Raw genomic sequence first — 27,456 nt, 5'->3', positions numbered from 1 at the left:
CGAGGACGCGGGTGATGTCACTGCGCAGCTATCGACGCGCTCGCACAGCAGCATAGCAAACGGAGCAAAAATAACACTGAGCGAAAATCAAAGCCCCGAAGTCCCTATTCAGAAATACAAGACACTAAAAGCATTAGATATCATTTGAAGAGAGTGAGCATAATCATTATGTGCACAATGCACTGAATATAGCATGTATTTTAAAGTTCCGTGTGATAATAAACTTTATCACACGGAATCATGTAATGTGTAATTTAACAACTTTGTAACATTGTAACAAGGGAAGACAGTTTTGAAGTGTGAGTATTCATGAATCTAACCTGTAAAGGAAGCTGACAGAGTTATCATGCATTGTACATCGTTTACCAAACTATTTAAGCAGTTGCCAATTCGGCTACAGAAATAGCACTAATGGTTGTTGTTAGCTATTTTTAACTGAACATCTTCTTAGGCACTCTTATGTGCCATAATAAGAAAAAATAACGTCCATTTGAGATAAATTATTGATAAAATATATTTATATAGCCTAATTTACGCAAAAATATTTCTGGTGCGCCGTGCGCTGGTTTTTGACGCTGTCAATATGTTGGTAGGCATGCTTGATAAAGACATCCAGTCCACAAGGTGGCAACAGTGGGGAGGTTTGACAGATACAGACCGGAAAGGAGGAATGAAAGGTTGTTAACATGGCGCCGGCCTTGGAAGACGGTGAATTCGACAACGATGATTACTATTCTTTACTTAATGTCAGAAGAGAGGTACGGCATGTTTGGATGCTGTTCGGATGAGTTTGTGTGTAATTTTGAGAAGTGATTTCATAGTCGGTTTGATGTAACTTTTCTGGAACAAATAAATGTATGCGGCGTACCGTTTTGCTAGATAGCCAGATAGCTAGCTAAGTCAGTTGACCCCCGTTTATGGTTGGGCGCGTTCGAGAAGATCACTTTTGTCAAGTTGGTGACCATCGTTGCTCACCCCTTTCAAAGTGTTGCATTATGGGGATAATATTGTCTGGGGTTTGTTTACATGTCGGCTGCATGAACTTTACAAAAAACGTGATCAAAGGTCATTTAAGTTTTTATTTCAGTCGACTGAACGTTTCTGGTTTTGTTCCCCAACTTCATCCTGCAGCCATCTTCTTTGTTGGGAAGCCCTATTGTCAATCAGTAACAACATTGATATTAGAGGCTCTCTCCCACCAATTGATTTTACAATGTATACACTTATGTTTGTGTGTGATATGGAGGATGTTTATTTCAACATTTATAAAGAAACGTTTAAAAACAATGCCAACACTGCCATGTTGCACTGAGCCTTGCTGTTGGAAAACAACATTAGTGTCCGACTTTCGGCTGTCTACAGTCGGTTGCTTTAGCCTTAACACTCGAACAAGCCCATTGATTTCAGACTTGGATAAAATGTGGCTAAGCAAATGTACGTTAACTGATACTATTTATACAATTGTTTAACACACATCACCCGTATCTAACATTAGCTGCTAACCAATAAATATGTGTAACGCTACTAGCTCGTCAAAGTCAAGTTAGTTGGCACAAGTTAGGCAGCTAGTCAACCAACATTGAGTGATTGGTGACAAGGACATTATCCCTGACTTTTGTCCATGCCGTCGTAGAATGGGTATGGTCTGTTTTTCTCTTATACATTATTTGAGTCGTCTATGCAGATATTGTCCGTGATCGAGAGCATCAAGTGTAAACCAATGACTGTATATATGAATGGACAATGCAACTGATCATGTAACACCATTCATTCATATGTGAAGACTCAATAGCGCATTGAGACAGCATGCGTAGTTAATAATAATAATAATGTATGCCATTTAGCAGACGCTTTTAGTTAGAGCTACTCCAGGAAGTAACATTGCAGGCTAGCTCGGTGCTGCCCCCCTCTCATTGAGAAACTCAAGTTGAAGGTCGACCGGGGTACTGCAGACTGCCATTAGCAACTAAACTTGTTTGCGATTTTAAAATGATCGGTTCAAGGACACCTGGTGTATTAGAATCAATTATTAGTACCATGCTTGTCTTCGAATGTTGTATTTACGTAAATATTGCCATTTGTTCATTTACTATAATGGGGATCCTGTTTTCTATAAACAATGCCTGCAGTATCGCGGTAAGCCTTGAATTTCCGTGGCTTCAATGAAAGAGGGCAGTCGTTCTCCCCTTGGCTAACGGGTGTAAAATGGCAAGCTAGTTAGCAGTGCACGCTATTGGCGTTTCATTCGGTGATGTCATTCCCTCTGAGACCTTGAAGTAGTTGTCTCCCTTGCTCTGTGAGGGCTGCGGCTTTTGTGGAGCGATACTTAACAAAGTTTCCTGGGTGAAACGTCGTGTTCAGAGGGGTCCCTGGTTCGAGCCCAGGTTAGGGCAAGGAGGGAGCGGGAGCAAGACTGTTACACATGCAAGTGCACTAGCTGCTTGGCTTGATAGTTAGGCCTCAAGTGCAACATGTAATGTTTGGTCGTCACTTCAAAACCCTTTGTTGAAAATATGTATTTGTTTACTTGGAATCATATTAACTAGCTAGTACTTTCTCATAAGTCAGTTGAAGTTCTCATGTTTTCTTCTGTTCATCTATTAGGCATCACAGGAGGAACTGAAGGGGTCATACAGGCGACTGTGCATGCTCTACCACCCAGACAAGCACAGAGACCCTGAATTGAAAAGGCAGGCGGAACAGCTCTTTAACCTAGTGCATCAAGCTTATGAAGGTAAGAAGAATCCGAGACTGTGACTTCATGCCATGTTTCAATCATGGCTTCATTCCGTTTCAGCTGAACATTTAGGTGAACTTGCTCGTTGTTGTCTCTGGATTCTATGTATCTGAACCTTTCATTGGAACTGATCAGTTGCATGTTTCTCCCTGTAGTCCTTAGTGACCCACAGTCACGAGCTATCTATGACATCTATGGCAAGAGAGGACTGGATGTTGAAGGATGGGAGGTAAGTACAGCATTTTCTTTTGGGCTTGCCCTTATAATATATATATATATATATATATATATACATAGGCTACTGTGTCAGGAAGTACTATATATGTTCATTGTCAAGCTAATGAGTGTCGCTGATCATCAGGCAGAAATGGCTCATGTCTTACTGATTCTAGGTGGTGGAGAGAAAAAGATCACCAGTAGAGATCCGAGAGGAGTTTGAACGTCTGCAGAGAGAGAGGGAGGAGAGACGGCTACAGCAGAGGACCAATCCCAAGGTCTAATGTTTATTTGTGTGCTGTATTAGTGACTATAGGACTGAAACCCTGCTGTTGCGTGATTATTTATTGATGTGACTGTCTCATTCAGGGGATGATCAGTGTGGGTGTAGATGCCACAGACCTCTTTGATCGCTATGAGGAGGATTACGAGGATGTGCCTGGAGGGGGCTTCCCACATGTTGAGATCAACAAGATGCACATATCACAATCCATAGAGGTAATAGAAAAGCTCGAAATGGGTTTGAAAAGTTCTTAAAATATTTGTATGGGTAGAAGTTTGGCTAACGGACCACCACATTGGAAAACTAGGTGTAATGTTATTTGTTACCTATTGCAGGCCCCCCTCACCACCTCAGACACAGCTGTTCTCTCTGGCTCCCTCTCAACCCACAATGGAAACGGAGGAGGAAACATTAACGTGGCACTGCGGAGAGTCACCTCTGCTAAGGGCTGGGGGGAGGTCACGAACCATTCAATCATTTCCAGTTTCTACCTACATATACACATGCACATATAGACACTCTCACACACACTGCATACTAGTGCTTTCAAATGCTCACACACCTAAAAAACATGCTAACAAACAATTATCACATTTGTGCTCTATTTTACACTGAGAAGCACAATGTGAAAGTTCTATTTTAGACTGAGAGGTTATTTGTTAATCCACCAGGTGGAGTTTGGGGCAGGAGACACACACGGGCCCCTCTTAGGTATGAAGATATTCCGCAACCTCACAGCTCGCTGGTAAGTCAGAACATTAGAAATCTGTAAATCAGCATCCCATTGTGTTTGTCTACAGTTGAGTCAGAAAAGATGTAGAATGACTTGTTTTTCTCCAGCTTTGTGACTGCTCAGTGTGGACTCCATTTCTCGTCCCGGGGCGTGCGGCCTGGTTGCACCACGATGCTGGCTCGGCACCTGGACAAGAACACCATGGGCTACCTGCAGTGGCGCTGGGGAACCCAGTCCTCCATGAACACCAGCATCGTCAGGGACACGAAGACCAGCCACTTCACCTTGGCCATGCAGGTCAGCACAGCATAATATAATTAAATAGTGCAATTGTAGTATAAGAAGGGACTGCTGTCTGTTGCGGATGTATTCTCTATTTCCTGTCCTAACTGTATTTGTTGGCCCTCTGCAGCTTGGGATCCCTCACTCCTTCATGATGATGAGCTACCAGTACAAGTTCCAGGATGATGACCAGACCAAAGTCAAGGGCTCAATCAAGTATGTCCACTTTTATAATAAGATTTTAACATTTGGGCCTCCCGAGTGGTGCAGCGGTCTGAGGCGTCCCTACAGACCCGGGTTCAATCCCAGGCTGTGTCACAACCGGCCTGGAGTCCCATAGGGTGGCGCACAATTGGCCCAGCATTGTTAGGGGTGGGTTTACGTATCCCATCCTGCAGTCCGGGTGCCTGCAGGCTGACTTCGGTCGTCAGTTGAACGATGTTTGGTGCAGCTGGCTTCCGGGTTAAGCGGCGGGTGTTAAGAAGCGCGGTTTAGCGGGTCATGTTTCGGAGGATGCATGACTCGACCTTCGCCTCTCCCGAGCCTGTTGGGGAGTTGCAGCAATGAGGCAAGATCGTAATTGGATATCACAAAATTGGGGAGAAAAGGGGGGTGAAATACCAAAAAAAATCCAGATTTGAACATTTTCTTGTTGTGATAAATGGAGGCCATTGAACCTTAGAACTGAAACCATTATTATAAATCATCAGGTCAGTTCATGGACAATATAGGAAGACTTAACTGACTGTCTGTCATTGTCTTGTAGAGCTGGCTTTTTTGGGACGGTGGTGGAGTATGGTGCAGAGAGAAAGATCAGTCGGCACAGTGTCTTGGGGGCGACTGTCAGTGTAGGAGTACCTCAGGGCGTCTCCCTCAAGATAAAGTAAGTATGGCTCAGTTCTTCTTAACCAAACAACCTCAGTACAGTAGTTGTTGGCATAAGGCATTTGAGTTATTCTTGAGTAGTGGCATTTAAAAAAAAAAAATGTATTTTGTACATCTTCTAAATCAACTAATATGGTGACTTAATGACTTTTACTATATTTGACCGTTATCATAACATTGTGCCATCAGTAGGAGTAGTAACACCAATGACACATTTTATGTCATTAAGGATTTCCTTTAATGGCGGCCACAGATTCTCTAAGGTCATTGACACTTTTTTCAAAAGTGTGAAGTGATATGATTTATCATTTTTGCTCACAATTTCATTTCCCTTCATTTAAATTGAGTAAAACCAATGACATGATGTATTTACACACCAAATTATCAGTGGAATCCTATATTTTGACATACTAAAAAGGTGTGATAAGCTAATCATTTTCTTTCTTTCAACTATACCCCTCCCCGATTAGTTTGCCACTGGAGGGAATGCTCAAGGTCGTTGTATATCTTTGTAATTAGGGATTTTTAAGGCGATAGCACCAATGACAAGACTTAGGGACACATATTATAGTAAAAAAAAAAAACTTTTAGTTATGTCTATACAATATATGAAATACTTTTGTTTACTTTCTATCATTCAAAATAATAGATATCTCCAAAACATGTCACTACTTGGCAATTCCAGGTTAACAGAGCCAGTCATCATTCTGTTACCAAACTTTGCCACTGCTCAGTTCTTGAAGTAAATGTTTTTTGTAAAATGTTCAGTGGAAATTTGTTAAAAGTAGTCCATGGTTTGCTACTTAAAGGTAGTCAGCCACAGTGCTACAGTATGTTTCCATCCCATCCAGACTCTGTGATAAACAGGAAGTGTGCCTGCTCTGGTCTTGGCACGTGCACTTTAGCAACAGCTCAGATACACTGATTATGTATCAGTGAGATTTGTATTTGCCAATTGGCAGCCAAGCAGCGATCATCATGTCAACAGCATACAAAATAAAACTCCATATTTATTGGAAAGGAGCATCGAGCTCATGACCGTTCACCACCCTGTGAAGTTCATCATAACTTAATTCATCTGTAGCCTAATAAATTGTGTATTGTTTTAAAAGTCATGGGAGGACCACACAATATCATAGCGTGACTGCAAGTTTACTGTGACGTGATGGTCATTCTATCAACAGATGTGCAAGAAAACATTTTCACTGCCATTTGTTTCACATGATTTATTTCACCAACAAAAATGTTATCCACACCTGACTTGTATATTTTTGTTCTGTCGCCATTTGGACCGTTTACTGGCATCAGGCCCGTCGAGTTTATTTGACATTTTTTTAATACAACAGATACTTTACCCGCGTAAAAATGGTTCGATGGAAACTTCGTTATTGATGATGCATCTTCTTTGTACAGGCTGAACCGAGCCAGCCAGACATATTTCTTCCCCATCCATCTGACTGACCAGCTCCTGCCCAGTGCAGTGTTCTACGCCACGGTTGGACCACTCGTCTTCTACCTCGCTATTCAGAGACTCGTCATCAGGCCCTACGTGCGTGCCCAGAAGGAACAGTAAGACTGCCCACTTATCTACACTTCATGTTAGTCTGTCACTATTTCAACTGCTCATTGTGCGATGGCCTTACAGCTTCGTAGCTTGGCTTTACTAATAGAAGTCATAGTAAACTAATTGTGTGTGCGCATATTTGGTTATTTTAAAGTGCTTTTTTTTCCCTCGTTGTGGATTTTTGTGGATTTGTTTTTATTGCTTATATCTGGTGGTTTCGAGACACTGATTTCCTAGATTTTTGGCTTGGTTAGTTAGCTAGCTGGCTCGTGTTTGAAATGCATTTGGACTCAGTACCAGCTTTTTTTATTTCACCTGGCTGCCTGTTCCTGATCTTTTGAGAGCATCATGTGAGGAGTCGCTTTAACCGTGATAATAATGGGAGACAGAAGAATCCAGCAGTGCTGAGGCAGAGGTCTCGTAGTGAGGACGACTGGATACTATTCTGAACTGTGTTGTGAGCTTTCTAGTGCAAAGTGGGTGCTTCACAGAGCAGAAGTCCAGTGTGTATATGACTACGGCTGGTTCCCAGACTTGCCCTCACCAAGACTCCATTTCTATAATCTACCATCCTCTGACCAGTTCTCTCCTCTCAAACCATGAGCTGACCCTCTCCATCTGCAGAGGATGCAGCCTTCATATCGCATTGTTTGTTTCTTACGAAGCGCTTTGAGATTTCTATTATGAAAAACGCTGTAGAAGTTCAATAAATGTATTATTAATTCATCCATTATGCCTCTCCACTGTCTAGGGACCTGGAGAAGCACCGGGAGAGTTCAGCCTCGGACATTGCTAGGAAGAGGCAGGAGGCAGAGTCTGCTGTGAGTTCACTGTCTCCTCATAGAAATACATAATGTATATCGGCATCAAGCAAACACACATTCCTTACAATATTAGATGCTCTATTGGTCTCTTGTGTGTGTGTGAATGTTAGCAGCTTGATCTGACATCTCGATTTTCTTCTGAAGGTTTTGCTAATGCAGGAATCTGTGCGCAGGATCATTGAAACTGAGGAATCTAAAATGGGTAAACGGGCTTCTGTCAGCACCAGAAGTGATCAGTATAACAACACGTTACAGAAGCTATAAAATTAGTTGAGTGACTCAACATGCTGACTGGATAATGTTTCCTGGATCAGGTCTCATCATCCTCAACGCCTGGTACGGCAAGTTTGTGACGGACAACAATCAGAAGCATGAGAGGGCAAAGGTCATCGATGTGACTGTTCCGCTGCAGTGCCTGGTGAAGGACTCCAAACTCATCCTCACAGAGGCCACAAAGGTAAACAGCCATAGTTACTAGACTATCATAACTTAGTTTCCCAGAGTTCCCTTTCCTTTGGCATTACTGAATGCAAAATATCAGTATTAGTCATTTTGGTCCATTCAAATTTTTTCGGAGTATGATACATGGTACAGTACATGGTACTGATATTGTTAATGCCATTTGTTGGGTTACAGAAACACACCATAAAACTATAAACTGCCTTAGGTGTAATAAGTAGGGTTGACAGGTCTGTGATGATGACTGATGTTGTTTGTGTGTTGTCCTCCCAGTCAGGACTACCTGGGTTCTATGACCCCTGTGTGGGGGAGGAGAAGAGTCTGAAGTTACTGTATCAATTCCAGGGAGTCATGCATCAAGTCCTCTCTCCTGAAGGGGAAGCACTCAGGATACCAAAACAATGTAGGTGGCCTTATCAATGTGTCTGCTCAACTACATGAGTTTCATTTCTTAAAACAAACTGTATTTCTGTTCAACAGTATTCAATTGCTGTTTTTTTTTCCTTCTCTTTCCCTCATGTAGCTCACAGGATTGATGCCGACACATAGGAACCTATTTTCTGGACCGAATGGGACATTACACAACGTTAAACTGATAGTTTGACAATGGATGGACAGACTTGTAATTATAGAGACACCAACTTACTCCTTGTGTCCTAAAAAAGTCCTGCATATCCCCTCTTTATTGTTGTCCATAGGAGGAGAAATGGCAGAAAAGTACTCAACAGGGGGTTGCCCTATTGAATGAAAATCAGTCTAAAGTCACTTAAAATGGAATGGTCGTAATCTCAAAGTTCTCCCCTTTCAGGTATGGCTCGTAATGGATGACTTAGTACTGTATGGACACTGCAGTGCCTATGTGACCCTCTTGAATGTATTAATGCACTTCTATATATTTGCCATATTATTAAAATCTCTTCCAAGCTGCAAAAGCCCAGTTTGGAAATTGAGCTGGAAACAATATTTTTTTCACACAATTGTTTTGTACAACAAACTATTAGTCAAAATTTTAACCCGAAGTTGATTGGAAGTGTACCCCACCTTCTGTATGGTTTGAACTGTCAGATCAATGTATCTACTGACATGATTGCCCAATAAGACTATGTCATCTGGGTGTTCCTGTGCCTGACAGGTCAGTGAATAGTACAAGGCTGACCTGACTCTGATAACATGACATACTGTACTTAAAGTACAGAAAAAAACAGGCATGAGATCTAGGCCTATATTCAGTTATGTAACTTGAGTGGTTTATTGACATGTATATCTAATGCATTTACACTTTAGTTCTAGGGAATGTATTAGAAAACGTATGTGTTCATGAAATTGTATTTTTGAAATATATATATATATATATATATAGAAAAAAAAACATTCAGGTCATGTTTGTAAAGGCCTACATGCGCAAATGTCAATGGAATCTTTTTCAACTTCATTTGTATTTTAATTCAGGAATAAAAACTCAGTCCAGGAAGGTCCCTTTAAACTTGTGGGAAAAGTATACTATTATTATCCAAATAATGTTTTGTAGATGTCAGCAAGATGGATAGGGCTGCAAAGCTTTCCAAAATAAATATTTTTCACTAATTGACCAAGAGGAAATTGGAAAAAGTCTGTCTTCAAGACTGTTTTCAGAAGAGGATCAGCAAATTAATTAAACTCCTTGTGTTCCATTACAAAATAGCTTTCCAATAAAACCAATGTCAATTAATGGGTCGGCTGATATCATTCACAGCTATCCTCTGTACACTTAGCCATATAGATACTTTACCAGCAGCCCTGGACAGATTCGTCCAGCTGCGTAGACTTGACAACTCGGTGTGTGCTGCCTTCAATTTGAACCTCATCTTGTTGATCAGCTGGCTCTTCATTTGTAACCTGTTGAGCCATTTGTTGGTATCCAAGGTTTTGAATAGCTGGGCCTTCACTGCACATGGGCCGGACAGCGAGTAACTGATCGGAGATGACGACATGCTAAATAAAGAAAATCAGTTATGACTGAATCATTTCAGGTGTTTAGATTCAATGTGATACTGCAGAAATGTCTGTAACAACCCTATGGCTCAGTCTCAAACCATACAGAATACAATGTTGCACAAGACTCACATATAAGTTGAGTATTAGAAGACTGACTGGGTAGGGTAAAGACTAGCTAAGAATGCTCAACTTCAAGATATACATAATATCACATCTCAATGGAGTTGAGTGGCAATTAGTTTTGGCCAATGATGTGTATTAACCCTGGATTGCTGATGCTTGGCCATTGAGTGGCTTTGAATCCACCGGTCAGTCAAATTGGCACTCCCCAGTATGAACAGTCCTCCATAGGAATTACTGGAATTTCAATTAAATGTTACAAGTATTGTTTTATTGTAGTGGGGACAGTAACATTAGTACTAAAAAAAAACTTGAAGGAAAATGTTTTATATTTTTATGTTAAGCTAACAATATAATTTAAAAGTATGTGTTAAGGTGTCTTATAGAATAAATGTGTCAAAACAAATGTACATTTCTTTCTATTGATGGGTTTGCTAACAACTTCACTAAAATGATGTGTGCGCTTCCATGGGGCAGAAGTCGGTGTGTTGTGATTCTGCATGGCCAAGTTGCTAGCAAGAATGACAAATCTTGTTCTTGATACCATATCTTGTTTTGAGGTGTTTTGACTGATTTCATGTCAATGCTAATATGGCTCAAATTCTCTATCTACGCTGAACAAAAATATAAAATGCAATATGTAAAGGGTTGGTCCCATGAGCTAAAATAAAAGATCCCAGAAATGTTGCATTAGCACAAAATGTTTATTTTTCTACTTCCTTGCCTGTGAGCATTTCTCCTTTGCCAAGATAATCCATCCACCTGACAAGTGTGGCATATCAAGAAGCTGATTAAACAAGATCGTTACACAGGTGCACCTTGTGCTGGGGGACAATAAAAGGCCACAGATGTCTCATATTGAGGGAATGTTTCCAGAGAATGTAATGCTTATTTCTCTACCATAAGCAGCCCTGTTTTAGAGAATTTAGCAGTGCAGTGCATTCGGAAACTATTCAGACCCCTTGACTTTTTCACATTACAGCCTTATAAAATGTATACATTTTTTTTAAATGGCCTCATTAATCTAATAATACCCCATAATGACAAAGCAAAAATAAGTTTTTAGACATTTTTGCAAAATATAAAACAGATACCTTATTTACATAAGCATTCAGACCCTTTGCTATGAGACTCGAAATTGAGCTCAGGTGCATCCTGTTTCCATTGATCATCCTTGAGACGTTTCTACAACTTGATTGGAATCCACCTGTGGTAAATTCAATTGATTAGACATGATTTGGAAAGGCAAACACCTGTCTAAATGTGGTCCCATAGTTTGACTGTGCATGTCAGAGCAAAAACCAAGCCATGAGGTTGAAGGAATTGTCCATAGAGCTCTAACTGAGCAATCAGGGGAGTAGGGCCTTGGTCAGGGAGGTGACCAAGGACCTGTTAGTCACTCTGACAGAGCTACAGAGTTCCTCTGTGGAGATGGGAGAACCTTTCAGAAAGACAAGCATCTCTGTAGCACTCCACTAATCAGGCGGAGTGCTACAGAGTAAAAGGCACATGACAGCCTGCTTGGTTTGCCAAAAGGCACCTAAAGGACTCCGACCATGAGAAACAAGATTTGTTCTGATTAAACCAAGATTGAACTCTTTGGCCTGAATGCCAAGCGTCACGTCTAGAGGAAACCTGTCACCACCCCTACGGTGAAGCATGGTGGTGGCAGCATCATCGAAGGAAAGATGAATGGAGCAGAGTACAGAGAGATCCTTGATGAAAATCTGCTCCAGAGCGCTCAGGGACTAAGACTGGGGAGAAGGTCACCTTCCAACAGGACAACGCAGGAGTGGTCTCGATCGAACATCTCTGGAGTGACCTGAAAATAGCTGTGCAGCAAAGCTCCCTATCCAACCTGACAGAGCTTGAGAGGTTCTGCAGAGAAGATTGGGAGAAACTCCCCAAATACAGGTGTGTCAAGCTTGTAGCATCATACCCAAGAGGACTCAAGGCTGTAATCGCTGCCAAAGGTGCTTCAACAAAGTATTGAGTAAAGGGTCTGAATACTTATGCAAATGTGACATTTCATATATATATATATTTTTTTATACATTTTGCAAAAAAATACCTGTTTTTGCTTTGTCATTATGGGGTATTGTGTATAGATTGATAGGAACAAACAAATTCATCCATTTTAGAATAAGGGAATAACGTAATAAAATGTGGAAAAAGTCAAGGGGTCTGAATAGTTCCCGAATGCACTGTATATCTAACCGGCCTCACAACTGCAGATCACGTGCAACCACACAAGCACAGGACCTCCACAACTGGCTTCTTCACCTGCGGGATCAGCGGAGACCAGACACCTGGACAGCTGAAGAAACTGGATTTGGACAAGCACAACCAAATAATGTCTGCACAAACTGTCAGAAACCTTCTCAGGGAAGCTCATCTGCGTGCTCGTCGTCCTCACGAAGGTCTTGACCTGATTGCAGTTTGGCATAGTAACCAACTTCCGTGGACAAATGCTCACCTTCGATGGCCACTGGCACGCTGGAGAAGCATGCTCTTCATGGATGAATCCTGGCTTCAACTGTACTGAGCAGATGGCAGACAGCGTGTATGGCGTGGTGTGGGCGAGCGGTTTGCGGATGTCAACGTTGTCAACAGAGAACCCCATGGTGGGGTTATGGTATGGGCAGGCATAAGCTATGGACAACAAACACAACTGCATTTTATCGATGTCAATTTGAATGCAGATACCATGACGAGATTCCTGAGGCCCGTTGTCGTGCCGCCGCCATCACCTCATGTTTCACCATGATAATGCACTGCCTCATGTCGCCAAGATCTGTACACAATTCCTGGAAGCTAAAAATGTCCCAGCTCTTACATGCCCTGCATACTCACCAGACATGTCATTCATTAAGCATGTTCGGGATGCTCTGGATAGACGTGTACGACAGCATGTTCATAAAAAGTGAGAAAAATATCTGCCAGGGCAAGGGTATCGATTCACATGGTGAGAGGAATCTACAAGCAGTCTTTCCCAATGTTGACATTGCCTAGAAAATATTGAGTTTACCTGTTACCAATGCATCAGGGTAGCGTTCCTTTTCAAAGCTGGCTCTTGTCAAAAACAGACTGAGATCAACGATGAGGCAGGAAAGATTGAACCCTTTGAATCTTATGGCTCTTGAGAATTATGTACTCAGGGCACTTGATTTCAAGGACATAGTTGCAGATTTTGCTGCTTGGAAAATGAGGAATAAATAATTTTAAGGTAAACCATGATTAAACTTCATGTATTAAATTAATGTACTGCATAAGACCTAATGCTCGCCCGCTGGAGATGGTCCAGACAGCTGGCAGAGGCCGCGCTATTGTTTTCTTTGCGAAGGCTGTGCGGATGGTAACTGTCCACGGTCCCCCTGAATCAATAGTGGGACCATTCTGTGCAGCCTAGGACATACAACGGTTTGTTATATACTGCATGTTTTGTGGACTTTACCGGATAGACATTTCTCTCTGGTTTTAACCGTGATGATTATGAAACACAAATGGATAAATGTTATGCTTTACTGTGCTGTATTTTAGCCTAGGCCCTACTTCATTTGTTTATTTAGAGAAGACCCATGCCTATAATCCCGTGCATAAAGTAAATTGAATTAAAATTGCCAAAATGAAATACCCTAATCCTGTCTATACATAAATACAATCATTGAAATTAGGCTACTAAAGCATGATTTGGCCGCAGAGGATCATTAGCTTCTTTAAAATAAAAAAGTGGATTGTTCTAAATCGCCTACAGTCCGAAGGAAAGGCAGCGTGCACAATAACGGGCAGATTATTGTTGAGTTGCGACTGTCACTGAAAAGTAGAAGCCCAGCCAGGCATATCGCAATATTTCAAAATACAATTGCGGGAAAACACATAGTTTGGAAAACAAATGGTATTGCTGTAAAGAGAAGGCAATGAAAATACTAATACTAATACAAATAGTTATCAAAATTCTCAACTTAATTGAACGAACAACAGTATAGCATATCTTATTGGCACCAGTGGAGAGCATCGGCAAATTCTTAACATTGCAAATTCGTAACATATAATACGAATTGTAATTCCTAACATATGAAATGGGTGATGGACATCCACAAAGAAATTAATACCATACGAAACGTAACGTATCCTACTAAATTGAGTGTCTCTGATTTCAGTACAGAATAATAATATAATAATAATAATACGACCTGGTTGGTGTCTCCCTTTCTTGTTGTCCTATTATATGTACAACATTGCTTTTATATATATGTTTGTCAGTGTCAGCAAAGTAGGCTACCCGTAATTTGTCATATTAAAAAATGTGTAATCTCTCACTTCACACATGGAGTCTCTGACTGTAGAATCACTTTGATAGACAATAACAACAAGCGTCACATGTGAAACGTGTGTAGGCTATGTAATGATCTATCCTTGTAGGCTATGTAATGATCTATCCTTGTAGGCTATGTAATGATCTATCCTTGTAGGCTATGTAATGATCTATCCTTGTAGGCTATGTAATGATCTATCCTTGTAGGCTATGTAATGATCTATCCTTGTAGGCTATGTAATGATCTATCCTTGTAGGCTATGTAATGATCTATCCTTGTAGGCTATGTAATGATCTATCCTTGTAGGCTATGTAATGATCTATCCTTGTAGGCTATGTAATGATCTATCCTTGTAGGCTATGTAGCAATGTCACATAGATAATTTTCTCTAATTTTAGACAGTCTTTTCATTGTTAAAATAGGCCTAGGCTATATATTTTTTCTCTCAAATGAATAATCTTCCAAGTAATTGAATACAATCATCCGTTTGGATATTCAAATAACAATGCTCTTCCCTACTTGTTACTTAAATATCAACTATTTAACGCTTACTGTGTACTTGTGCTTGTCCTGACAGAGTTGTGAGTGGGAATGGGAATCACTTTGCCACTCAACTCTATTGTATCGTGCATAGTTGAGAATTCTCAGCTAGGTAAAAGCTCACTTTCTTGTTGCCCTCTGCAGATTTGGATAGTAGTTTCTCTTCTGGGTCCAGGCCATTCTGTGTTTCCATCTTTTCTTGGGACACACTGACACACTTTGGAAGCATTTTGAGCCTTTTTCCTGACTTTCTTTTCTAGTAATAAAATAAAACCATTAGTTAATAGCCAATAATCAAATAAAATGTTATAAGCCAGTTAAAAAACTTTTGTTTTTGATGACAGGAGGCAAGTTCTCTTACATGCACACACAAAAAAAGTTAGGCTAATGCACATTCATTCGATACCTAAAATGTTTGGAAAAGGTACGAATCCAATAGATGCTGATGAAATGAGAAGGCCTACCTTAGAATTTGGTGGTGGGAATGTAGAGAGTGGGTACAGCATTCCACAGCAGGTTTTTGTGGTTGCCTAAACCGCTGAAACAATCTGTAGTAAAATGAATTGAGCAGATGACCATATGTTTTTTTGGATAAAAATAATCTCGGCATATGTTATCCAGCCATTGTCTAAAAACCGTTGGTTTGCTGAAAGGAAATCTGTAGAAATTAGATATGGTATACAGTGAATTGAGGGAAATCAACACACAATCATGTAAAAAATATATATGGCAATTGCTTTGCGTTGTAATCAAACAATATAACTAACCTGTGAAAAGTAATATCTGTATGTTTGCTGTACCTATTGGTACAGTTATATGCATAACAACTTTTCGGCATGATATTGCCCTGAACTAAGATGGCGGTCGACGGTCGTCGCCCCTCAGTATATCAAAAGAGTCATCATACCAAATATATTATAATAATATAAATATAAATGAAGCGATTATCCTTAAACATGGTTCCAGGGTGGCTATGCGATATAAACTGTGGTCTGGTCTAATGTATATGAACCAGAAAAAATGAGGGTGTGGGATGTCTTGCTTCCTCTTCCGTCTCTGATCATATGTCGTAATATGCACGGTCTATTCGTCCCATCTCGTACCCCTTTAGACCATCTCTGTTTGGAGAATGTATTGATTAAATGTGTGTCTCCAAGACCAAAGATTAAAAATGTACGCCCAACACTGGTAATAGCATATTGATTAAACATGATATTTCAGATTAGAGAGCGCAGAATCCAAAGTGCACATCGATTACAATCATGTTGCAGTTGCTCTGGAAAGCACCCATTTTACTAGGACCACCAGAACAGGTGACACTATATTGTTGGGAACTTTGAGGCTTTTGCGCCAGAATGACTCAACAACCAACGGCTACATAGGCAACTCAACGTTGTGTTATTTTTCGTTTTGTCCTGTTCGTTCCTCGTAGTTTAAAAAGTAAGTGGTGCTAATTGTGTGCTATCGTTTCACTTCCGTATTTCGTTTGACGTCTAACTCCCGTATTAACGTCAGTTGTACACCACTTTTTCGGTATGAAGAGGATAACAAAGTGGGGTCAATTATATAAAACACGCAACGATTCGGACTCAAGTTCGGTCCTGGAAAACGTAAGTAAACCCTAGCACAATAATGGACTAAAGGAGCCTAACGTTAATCCTTCTATATTCAAAGAACCTTAGTTAACTACATGTTCTGTTTAGAGACGAATTGGCTCTGACACTGACAGCCAAATACGGTACGGTTCTAGCAACAAAACCTTATACTTTTATATTACATCAAAATAATTTCACAATATATGTAGCCGAACGTATTTTGTTGTGACAACGCGTCCGTCTTTCATTACGTCACTGATATATAAAATAACTGGAGACTGTCCGATATGTCCGACCGTTTTCAACATAATATACCCATTTTTGCATCCGTCAGAGAGGAAGAGGCGAAGCGAGAGGGATGACTGGGGCAAAAATCTGTCTTCTCACCCGGCAGCGTTATTTGGTTTCTTTCGCTAGGTCAACGAGTGTCAAAAGTGGTCAACAAAAATGTACGGGATTATTTGCTACGTGAGGTTTTTTTTTTGTTGATATAAGGACACGTGACATACCAGCAATTTAAAGACGCGCGACGAGGTTCTAGCTCCAGCCTGTTTATTAACCTAACCCTCGAATGTCCTACATAGGTACGGATACCCCCAAGGGACATCCTACTACATCTTCCCCTCCCATGAACAAGAACTCAACATGCATAACCACTGAAGCATAACTGAAATGCAATTTGGAAACTAGTATTATTCTCTAGCATGCTACTTCCCATCCTGAAACCGTATGAAAGCATTAAATCACACAGTATGAACATTAACTTAGGTACAGTCTCTTTTTGCTGGGTATGGTCCCCCACAGTATGTTTTCTCTTCACATAACATAGTCTTTCAGCCACTCTGGTGGCTTCACATCCCTTTTTGGGCGCGCTTGTAGCTCTGTGAGCATTCTCTCTCCTTCACCCTCTTTTTGTGCATTTTCTGTGGCCTCAGTCTGTGTGGCTGGTAGATCTGGAAGAGCTCTGAGGTGTGTTTTGTTCCTTCGTACCTACATTTACATTTACATTTAAGTCATTTAGCAGACGCTCTTATCCAGAGCGACTTACAAATTGGTGCATTCACCTTATGACATCCAGTGGTACAGTCACTTTACAATAGTGCATCTAAATCTTAAAGAGGGGGGGGGAATACTTATCCTATCCTAGGTATTCCTTAAAGAGGTGGGGTTTCAGGTGTCTCCGGAAGAGTGGTGATTGACTCCGCTGTCCTGGCGTCGTGAGGGAGTTTGTTCCACCATTGGGGGGCCAGAGCAGCGAACAGTTTTGACTGGGCTGAGCGGGAGCTGTACTTCCTCAGTGGTAGGGAGGCGAGCAGGCCAGAGGTGGATGAACGCAGTGCCCTTGTTTGGGTGTAGGGCCTGATCAGAGCCTGGAGGTACTGAGGTGCCGTTCCCCTCACAGCTCCGTAGGCAAGCACCATGGTCTTGTAGCGGATGCGAGCTTCAACTGGAAGCTAGTGGAGAGAACGGAGGAGCGGGGTGACGTGAGAGAACTTGGGAAGGTTGAACACCAGACGGGCTGCGGCGTTCTGGATGAGTTGAAGGGGTTTAATGGCACAGGCAGGGAGCCCAGCCAACAGCGAGTTGCAGTAATCCAGACGGGAGATGACAAGTGCCTGGATTAGGACCTGCGCCGCTTCCTGTGTGAGGCAGGGTCGTACTCTGCGGATGTTGTAGAGCATGAACCTACAGGAACGGGCCACCGCCTTGATGTTGGTTGAGAACGACAGGGTGTTGTCCAGGATCACACCAAGGTTCTTAGCGCTCTGGGAGGAGGACACAATGGAGTTGTCAACCGTGATGGCGAGATCATGGAACGGGCAGTCCTTCCCCGGGAGGAAGAGCAGCTCCGTCTTGCCGAGGTTCAGCTTGAGGTGGTGATCCGTCATCCACACTGATATGTCTGCCAGACATGCAGAGATGCGATTCGCCACCTGGTCATCAGAAGGGGGAAAGGAGAAGATTAGTTGTGTGTCGTCTGCATAGCAATGATAGGAGAGACCATGTGAGGTTATGACAGAGCCAAGTGACTTGGTGTATAGCGAGAATAGGAGAGGGCCTAGAACAGAGCCCTGGGGGACACCAGTGGTGAGAGCGCGTGGTGAGGAGACAGATTCTCGCCACGCCACCTGGTAGGAGCGACCTGTCAGGTAGGACGCAATCCAAGCGTGGGCCGCACCGGAGATGCCCAACTCGGAGAGGGTGGAGAGGAGGATCTGATGGTTCACAGTATCGAAGGCAGCCGATAGATCTAGAAGGATGAGAGCAGAGGAGCGAGAGTTAGCTTTAGCAGTGCGGAGCACCTCCGTGATACAGAGGAGAGCAGTCTCAGTTGAATGACTAGTCTTGAAACCTGACTGATTTGGATCAAGAAGGTCATTCAGAGAGAGATAGCGGGAGAGCTGGCCAAGGACGGCACGTTCAAGAGTTTTGGAGAGAAAAGAAAGAAGGGATACTGGTCTGTAATTGTTGACATCGGAGGGATCGAGTGTAGGTTTTTTCAGAAGGGGTGCAACTCTCGCTCTCTTGAAGACGGAAGGGACGTAGCCAGCGGTCAGTGATGAGTTGATGAGCGAGGTGAGGTAAGGGAGAAGGTCTCCGGAAATGGTCTGGAGAAGAGGGGAGGGGATAGGGTCAAGCGGGCAGGTTGTTGGGCGGCCGGCCGTCACAAGACGCGAGATTTCATCTGGAGAGAGAGGGGAGAAAGAGGTCAGAGCACAGGGTAGGGCAGTGTGAGCAGAACCAGCGGTGTCGTTTGACTTAGCAAACGAGGATCGGATGTCGTCGACCTTCTTTCCAAAATGGTTGACGAAGTCGTCTGCAGAGAGGGAGGAGGGGGGAGGGGGAGGAGGATTCAGGAGGGAGGAGAAGGTGGCAAAGAGCTTCCTAGGGTTAGAGGCAGATGCTTGGAATTTAGCGTGGTAGAAAGTGGCTTTAGCAGCAGAGACAGAGGAGGAAAATGTAGAGAGGAGGGAGTGAAAGGATGCCAGGTCCGCAGGGAGGCGAGTTTTCCTCCATTTCCGCTCGGCTGCCCGGAGCCCTGTTCTGTGAGCTCGTAAATGAGTCATCGAGCCACGGAGCGGGAGGGGAGGACCGAGCCGGCCTGGAGGATAGGGGACATAGAGAGTCAAAGGATGCAGAGAGGGAGGAGAGGAGGCAGAATCAGGAGATAGGTTGGAGAAGGTTTGAGCGGAGGGAAGAGATGATAGGATGGAAGAGGAGAGAGTAGCGGGGGAGAGAGAAGGTTGGGACGGCGCGATACCATCCGAGTAGGGGCAGTGTGGGAGGTGTTGGATGAGAGCGAGAGGGAAAAGGATACAAGGTAGTGGTCGGAGACTTGGAGGGGAGTTGCAATGAGGTTAGTGGAAGAACAGCATCTAGTAAAGATGAGGTCGAGCGTATTGCCTGCCTTGTGAGTAGGGGGGAGGTGAGAGGGTGAGGTCAAAAGAGGAGAGGAGTGGAAAGAAGGAGGCAGAGAGGAATGAGTCAAAGGTAGACGTGGGGAGGTTAAAGTCGCCCAGAACTGTGAGAGGTGAGCCGTCCTCAGGAAAGGAGCTTATCAAGGCATCAAGCTCATTGATGAACTCTCCGAGGGAACCTGGAGGGCGATAAATGATAAGGATGTTAAGCTTGAAAGGGCTGGTAACTGTGACAGCATGGAATTCAAAGGAGGCGATAGACAGATGGGTAAGGGGAGAAAGAGAGAATGACCACTTGGGAGAGATGAGGATCCCGGTGCCACCACCCCGCTGACCAGAAGCTCTCGGGGTGTGCGAGAACACGTGGGCGGACGAAGAGAGAGCAGTAGGAGTAGCAGTGTTGTCTGTGGTGATCCATGTTTCCGTTAGTGCCAAGAAGTCGAGGGACTGGAGGGAGGCATAGGCTGAGATGAACTCTGCCTTGTTGAACGCAGATCGGCAATTCCAGAGGCTACCGGAGACCTGGAACTCCACGTGGGTCATGCGCGCTGGGACCACCAGATTAGGGTGGCCGCGGCCACGCGGTGTGGAGCGTTTGTATGGTCTGTGCAGAGAGGAGAGAACAGGGATAAACAGACACATAGTTAACAGGCTACAGAAGAGGCTACGCTAATGCAAAGGAGATTGGAATGACAAGTGGACTACACGTCTCGAATGTTCAGAAAGTTAAGCTACGTAGCAATAATCTTATTGACTAAAATGATTAAAATGATACAGTACTGCTGAAGTAGGCTAGCTGGCAGTGGGTGCGTTGTTGACACTACACTAATCAAGTCGTGCCGTTGAGTGTAATAGTTTCTACAGTGCTGCTATTCGGGGGGCTAGCTAGTAGTGTTGTTTACGTTACGTTGCGTTAAAAGCCTGTGTCCACCACATAGGAGCGTGGGGCATCCGCTTTCCTCAGCACTATTGCTGGTGTCTTTGAGTTTGTAATCCACACACGTTGACCTTCGGTCAGCTCTGGCCTCTGCTTAGCACGGTGTCTCCGATTAAAGTCTCCAGTTTGCGTTTGTTTCAGCCGTTTGTCCCTCTCAGCGAAGGCCTTCCTGTTAGGCCATCGGGGTTTAAGCTGAGCCGGCGAGACACGCAATGGGCAACGCAGCCTCCTGCCCATCAGGAGCTCGGCAGGCGACGGCCCATCATGCAGTGGTGTAACTCTGTAAGATAACAGAGCCCTGTATGGATCCCTGTTCTTTTTCATTAGTCCCTTGACTGTTTTCACAGCTCTCTCTGCCTCACCATTACTCTGTGCATGGTAGGGGCTACTGGTCACATGTATGAAGTCATATTCTGTGGCAAAAGCAGAAAAGGAGCTCGCAGAGAACTGGGGAGCGTTATCTGTAACCAGGATCTCAGTGACCCCTTGCCTGGAGAAAAATTACTTTAATCCATTGATAACACCAGCTGATGTGGTTATGGGTGTCTTTGCTATTTCAATGTATCTTGAGTAGTGATCTACCACTAGCAGATAAGTGTAATTTTTCCAATAGAACATATCCGCCCCTACCTTTTGACATGGCCGTTTTGGCAGCTTTGTTGCCATCATTGCCTCTGGATGACAAGGTTGACATTTTGTACAGACCTCACACTGGGCCACTAGCTTGGCAATCTGAGTACTCAGACCAAGCCACCACACTGACTGTTGAGCCCTCAGTCTGCATTTGGTTATCCCCATGTGTCCATCATGCACTCTGTCTAGCATTTCTGGTTGTAGAGTCTCTGGGATAACTATCCGTTGTCCTTTCATGAGAAGGTCTCCATTACAGTGGAAGTCACTTTGGTGCACCCAATAGGGCTTCAGCAGCTGAGGCAGTTCCTCCTGTGGTCTCGTAGATGTGGTCTCGTTGTTGCTCCTCTGCAATCTGCTGCAGTTTGGTCTGTGATGCAGGTAGACTGTCCCTTATTGCATTAATGGACACCTGTACCTCACCCTCTAGACATTGCTCCTCCTCTGATAATGGATGTTTAATTGGGGCCCTGGAGAGTGCATCTGCTGTGATCAGTGCCTTCCCTGGCACATACACCATCTTGTAAGTGAACCTCAGTAATCTGAGGCGGAAGCGCAGAACTCTGGGAGGCAAGTCGTCCAGTGCTTTTTTTCCTAAAAGAGCCAACAGTGGTTTGTGGTCAGTCTCTGCTGTAAACTGCAGGCCAATATGGTATTGGCTGAGCCTTTCACATGCCCATGTGATAGCCAACGCCGAAGCCTCCTCCACTTGAGCATATCTTTGCTCTGTGTCAGATAAGCTTCGGGAGATGTATGCTATTGGACGCCACTCCGTGTTGTCCTGCATCTGTGTGAGGACCGCCCCTAGCCCAAAGGATGATGCATCTGCTGATACTTTTGTCTTAGCGTGGGGACGGTACTGGGCCAGCACTCTCTGCGAGGCCAGATCTCCTTTGATTTTGTCAAACGCTACCTGTTGCATGTGACCCCATGACCAGTCATTCTCTTTGGCTAGTTAGTCTCTCAGAGGTTTGGTTGTATCTGAGAACTGTGGGAGGAACTTACCCACATATGTGGCCATGCCTAAAAGGTCCTGCCTTCAGCCACATTCTAGGGTCTGGGCATATCTGTGATGGCGCTGATCTTCTCTGGGTCCGGCTCTATTCCAGCTGCACTGATTTTGTGTCCCAAGAACAAGACCTCTGACTGTGCAAAAGTGCATTTTTCATTGAGTGTCAGGACAGTCTCCTGGAGTCGGGTCAGAATTGCTGTGAGCCTTACATCATGTTCTGCTCTGTCCCTTCCGCACACGAGCACATTGTCCGTGTGGACTATGACCCACTCAGCCCCTCCAACAGCTGGGACATGTGTCTTTGGAAATGCTCAGGACCGGAAGCGATTCCAAATGGAAAAACATTAAAACAGTAACGGCCAAACGGTGTTATAAACGTTGTGAGGGCCCTACTCTCTGATGACAGCGGTATCTGCCAGAAACCTGAGCGGGCATCCAGCTTTGTGAAGGCTTGTGAGCCACCCAACTGAGCCAGTGACTGCTCCACTGATGGTAAGATGTGTCTCTCTCTGCAGAATGCCTCATTCAATTTAGTCATGTCCACACAGATCCTTATTTCCCCATTGGCTTTTGGGACCACCACCATCCCTGCACACCAGACTGTGGGACTCTATTTTAGACACAGCCCCAATTTCTTCCATCCTCCCCAACTCTTCCTTTACTCTGGCCAATAAAGGGACAGGCACATGGCGGGGTGTGGTAAGGGCATAGGGGACAGCATGACCTTTCAGGTGGATTTTGTAGTCACCTTCTATCCTTCCTAGACCAGAAAACACTTTTGGGAATTTCTTTTTGAAAACCTCACCTGGGTCCTCCAGTTCGCTCACTCTCTCAATGAGTTTCAATGCTTCAATTGCTGGCAGCCCCAGCAACGGTCTGGCTAGAGAGTCAATAACGAAGACGGGCTGGATGGCACTTTTTGTCTTTACTCTCCAGTTTAATCACCAAGTGCCCTACCACTGGTAAAATGTTATTACTGGGCCCGTACAGTTTTTTGTTTGTAGAGAGCAAAGGGCCATCTCTATATACTAGCTATACAGCCTAGTTGGGATAGCTGTCACTGCTGCCCCAGTGTCTAGTTTAAATGACACAACCTCCCCCTTGAGTTTGTCTGATTGCCAGCCAGTATTGTTTCCCTTTACTTCTTCTCCCAGCAAGATGCTGTCCTGCTGTACCTCCTCTGAAACCTCATGCATTTGCTTTAATCGACAGAAAGCTGAAAAGTGTCCTCTCCTGTGACATTTCCTGCATTCCACATGCTTTGCTGGTCAATCTTTCCATCTGTGGAAAGGGGATTTCCCACATTTGCCACAAACATTTGAACTAGTTACTGATGCTGTCTGTGATTGTTTTCTCCACGTCTGTCTCTGTTCTGTGTTCCCCTCCGTTGTTTTAGCTCTGTATGAAAATGCATGTATTTCCTCACTCTCTTCGTTCTGCAATGAGCTGCTGTCGCGCAGTATCGTCTGCTGTCTTTATACTGTCTCACTCTGCCTAACCTGGTTTACAGCTTTGGACAAGGTAAGCTGGGAATCCAACTGTAACTTTTCAGAAAGTGATATTTCTTATTCCGACTACAATCCGATCTCGGATCAGCTCTTCCCTGAGCGCGCCAAACTGACAATGTTCTGCTAGTTTGTGAACAGCTGTAATAAAACTGCCGGTGGTTTCACCCTGCTCCTGTTTGCGCATATTAAACCTAGCTCTCTCAAAAATAATGTTGTGTCTCCCTACAAAATGCGTTTCAAAACAGTCTTTAACGGCACTGTAGTTAAGTTTCTCTTCCTCGGTCAACGTTGAAGCATTTAATATATCCTCGGCTTCATCACCCATAGAGTAGATCAGTGTATTAACTTGAAATGCCTCATTTTCTACGTTTAAGCCTGATGCTACCCTGTACCTTTCAAAGGACCTGATCCATTTCGGGCATTTTTGAATGTCCATACAAACATAATTATCCGAGGAACTAATGCGAAATCCGTCAGCACTAGCCACTGGCCTGTCCGCGTTTGCGCCAGAGCCCGTTGAACTTGGGAGTCGCAAACCCAGAAATCCCGCCAGCTTCTTCCTCTTGCAATATGTTGCTTAGCAGTAACTTAGTCCTTGCTCGTTAGCTAGCAAAATAATGATATGTGCTGTTTTATCTCCAACACTGTGCCCTCCCTCCCTGCTTTGAAACAGCCTGAATGTATGATTTACTTGGTACCTCCTTCACGTTGATGTGAAATTTAAAACCACTTCTGACACCATGTAGTATGATCTAAAATAAAGACGCGCGACAACGTTCTAGCTCCAGACTGTTTATTAACCTAACCATCGCATGTCCTACATAGGGACGGGTACCCCAAGGGACATCCTACTACAATAAACTGTGATCTGGTCTAATGTATATGAACCAGAAAAAAATGAGTGGGATGTCTCGCTTCCTCTTATGTCTCTGATCATATGTCGTAATATGCAAGGTCTATTCGTCCCATCTCGTACCCCTTTAGACCATCTCTGTTTGAATAATGTATTGATTAAATGAGTGTGTCTCCAAGACCAAAGATTAAAAATGTACGCCCAACACTGGTAATAGCATATTGATTAAACATGATATTTCAGATTAGAGAGCGCAGAATCCAAAGTGCTCATCGATTACAATCACGTTGCCGTTGCTCTGGAAAGCACCCATTTTACTAGGACCACCAGAACAGGTGACACTATATTGTTGGGAACTTTGAGGCTTTTGCGCCAGAATGACTCAACAACCAACGGCTACATAGGCAACTCAACGTTGTGTTATTTTTCGTTTTGTCCTGTTCGTTCCTCGTAGTTTAAAAAGGAAGTGGTACTAATTGTGTGCGAAGCAAGAGGGATGACTGGGGCAAATAGAAGTTTCGTACGGTTTAGGTTATGAGTGTGTTGATATAAGAACACGTGACATACCAGCAACTTTGAGAAAACACATTTTATTTTGGAGTTGTCTCTAATTCATGACATGAGGCTAGCGTAGCATCTATCGCCATTGAATACAGACGGTTGACGTCAACACCCCTCATCAAATATATATACAAATAAATTACAATAACGAGATCTATCCACCAATCCAAAGAAAGGACTAGGCGGGAGGTTGACAGTCCGCGGCTCTGCTCTGTGGCCAACGAAGCCCAACGTCTTACGGGTTCAGGCCAGGGTTTGGCTGGCCGGGATGTCCTTGTCCCATCGCGCTCAATTGACTCCTTGTGGCGGGACGGGTACATGCACACTGACTTTGTCATCAGTTGTACTGTGTTTCCTCCGACACGTTGGTGCGGCTGGGTTAAGCGAGCGATGTGTCAAGAACCAGTGCGGTTTGGCAGGGTCATGTTTCGGGGGATGCATGACTCTTGACCTTCTCCTCTCCCGAGTGTGTATGGGAGTTGCAGCGATGGGACAAGATTGTAACTATCAATTTGGATATCAAGAAAAAGGGGGTAAAAATTTTATTTTTATAAGTTAAAAAGAACAAAACAACTCAGAGTTTGGAGTAAACGGTTTCTTTTGCAAAACATTTTGCAACAGAATCGGTGTAATGAATACACCCCTAGCATCCTTGATCATCCAACACTAAACTATTTACTTTCACCAAAATAATGTTTCCCATCAACAGAGGCGTATCCAAGATCTCTAAGAACATTACTTACAATTCATTGGTTTGAATGTATCGTTCGCTGTCAAATAAGTGTTTAAAACATGTTTTTGTCCAGGGTCTCCCATTTTCCGTCTGTGGGCTGCCATTGTAGAAAATGTGAGACCCTGGATAAAAACGTGTTTTAAATGCTTATTGGATAGCGAGTGAAACATTCAACTCAACAAATCATAACTATTGTTCCGAGAGATATTGGATCTGCCTCTGAAGTTGTTTGGTTGATCAAGGGCACCAGGCTACAGAAGCCTCCACAACAAGCTATCCGTAAACAATTGCTCATTGCGGGACGAAGCATTATCCAGCTAGCTAGGACATTTGAGAACAAAACTGTCTATAGACAGAATCAAATGTTGAGGAAGAGACGTTCTACTGTCACATTCTAACCACTGGAGCGAGCTAACTCAGCAAAAAAAACAGACGTCCTCTCACTGTCAACTCTGTTTACTTTCAGCAAACTTAACATGTGTAAATATTTGTAAGAACATAAGATTGAACAACTGAGACCTAGACTGAACAAGTTCCACAGAAATGTGACTAACAGAAATTGAATCATGTGTCCCTGAATGAAGGGGGGATCAATAGTAACTGTCAGTTTCTGGTGTGGCTACCAGCTGCATTAAGTACTGTAGTGCATCTTCTCCTCATGGACTGCACCATATTTGCCAGTTCTTGCTGTGAGATGTTACCCCACTCTTGCACCAAGGCACCTGCAAGGTCCCGGACATTTCTGGGGGGAATGGCCCTAGCCCTCACCCTCCGATCCAACAGGTCCCAGACGTGCTCAATGGGATTGAGATCCAGAACACTGACATTCCTGTCTTGCATGAAATCACGCTCAGAACGAGCAGTATGGCTGGTGGCATTGTCATGCTGGAGGGTCATGTCAGGAAGGGTACCACATGAGGGAGGAGGATGTATTCCCTGTAACACACAGCGTTGAGATTGAGCTTGTTGTCATTGCAGGCAGTCTGATGATGCTGTGACACACCTCCCCAGACCATAACGGACCCTCCATCTCCAAATCGATCCCGCTCCAGAGTACAGGCCTCGGTGTAACGCGCATTCCTCGACGATAAACGCGAATCCGACCATCACCCCTGGTGAGACAGAACCGCGACTCTTCAGTGAAGAGCACTTTTTGCCAGTCCTGTCTGGTCCAGCGATGGTGGGTTTGTGCCCATAGGCAACGTTGTTGCCGGTGATGTCTGGTGAGGACCTGCCTTACAACAGGCCCGCAAGCCCTTAGTCCAGCCTCTCTCA

The 27,456-nt window shown here is 43.7% G+C and overlaps 3 protein-coding genes across 5 annotated transcripts in view; 2 read left to right on the top strand and 1 right to left on the bottom strand.

Moving 5' to 3' along the window:
* Nucleotides 1–620: 620 nt before the first annotated feature.
* Nucleotides 621–10,348, top strand: dnajc11a (DnaJ (Hsp40) homolog, subfamily C, member 11a). 3 transcript variants are annotated; one of them, XM_046365684.1, is made up of 16 exons: nt 621–758; nt 2,605–2,734; nt 2,893–2,966; nt 3,130–3,231; nt 3,323–3,451; nt 3,572–3,694; nt 3,908–3,981; nt 4,077–4,266; nt 4,382–4,467; nt 5,018–5,134; nt 6,550–6,705; nt 7,452–7,521; nt 7,669–7,726; nt 7,839–7,981; nt 8,257–8,386; nt 8,507–10,348. In XM_046365684.1, exons 1-16 carry the CDS (start codon nt 687–689, stop codon nt 8,530–8,532), a joined length of 1,680 nt encoding a protein of 559 aa, XP_046221640.1. In that variant the 5' UTR covers nt 621–686; the 3' UTR covers nt 8,533–10,348. The 3 variants fall into 3 exon arrangements, with proteins under 3 accessions (XP_046221640.1, XP_046221642.1, XP_046221641.1); XM_046365686.1 differs by lacking the exon at nt 621–758 and adding an exon at nt 1,984–2,384; XM_046365685.1 differs by lacking the exon at nt 621–758 and adding an exon at nt 1,984–2,424.
* thap3 (THAP domain containing, apoptosis associated protein 3) lies at nt 6,332–16,833 on the bottom strand. Its single transcript, XM_046367658.1, has 4 exons — nt 15,701–16,833; nt 15,403–15,591; nt 15,058–15,189; nt 6,332–9,954 (listed from the first exon to the last, which is right to left on the bottom strand). The coding sequence occupies exons 1-4, from the start codon at nt 15,769–15,771 to the stop codon at nt 9,684–9,686; spliced, it is 663 nt and encodes a 220-aa protein (XP_046223614.1). The 5' UTR covers nt 15,772–16,833; the 3' UTR covers nt 6,332–9,683.
* LOC124045903 (F-box only protein 6-like) overlaps nt 16,176–27,456 on the top strand; it is a 24,127-nt gene continuing 12,846 nt past the window's right edge. Inside the window, exon 1 of the mRNA XM_046365687.1 lies at nt 16,176–16,543. Within this exon, the coding sequence (XP_046221643.1) occupies nt 16,469–16,543 (75 nt within the window). The 5' untranslated portion in view covers nt 16,176–16,468. The remainder of the gene's footprint in view (nt 16,544–27,456) is intronic.

This window comes from Oncorhynchus gorbuscha, linkage group LG10 (assembly GCF_021184085.1).
Source record: "Oncorhynchus gorbuscha isolate QuinsamMale2020 ecotype Even-year linkage group LG10, OgorEven_v1.0, whole genome shotgun sequence".
Classification (NCBI taxonomy): domain Eukaryota; kingdom Metazoa; phylum Chordata; class Actinopteri; order Salmoniformes; family Salmonidae; genus Oncorhynchus; species Oncorhynchus gorbuscha.
This window is presented reverse-complemented; position numbering and strand designations above follow the sequence as displayed.

Coding starts and splice junctions, on each gene's coding strand:
- dnajc11a (XM_046365684.1), top strand. CDS start 687: ATGGCGCCGGCCTTGGAAGACGGTGAATTCGACAACGATGATTACTAT. Junction 2,735..2,892: donor AGTGCATCAAGCTTATGAAG/GTAAGAAGAATC, acceptor TTCTCCCTGTAG/TCCTTAGTGACCCACAGTCA. Junction 5,135..6,549: donor GGCGTCTCCCTCAAGATAAA/GTAAGTATGGCT, acceptor TTCTTTGTACAG/GCTGAACCGAGCCAGCCAGA.
- thap3 (XM_046367658.1), bottom strand. CDS start 15,771: ATGCCGAAAAGTTGTTATGCATATAACTGTACCAATAGGTACAGCAAA. Junction 15,190..15,402: donor TACATTCCCACCACCAAATT/CTAAGGTAGGCC, acceptor TTTTATTACTAG/AAAAGAAAGTCAGGAAAAAG. Junction 9,955..15,057: donor CTGCAGAGGGCAACAAGAAA/GTGAGCTTTTAC, acceptor TTCTTTATTTAG/CATGTCGTCATCTCCGATCA.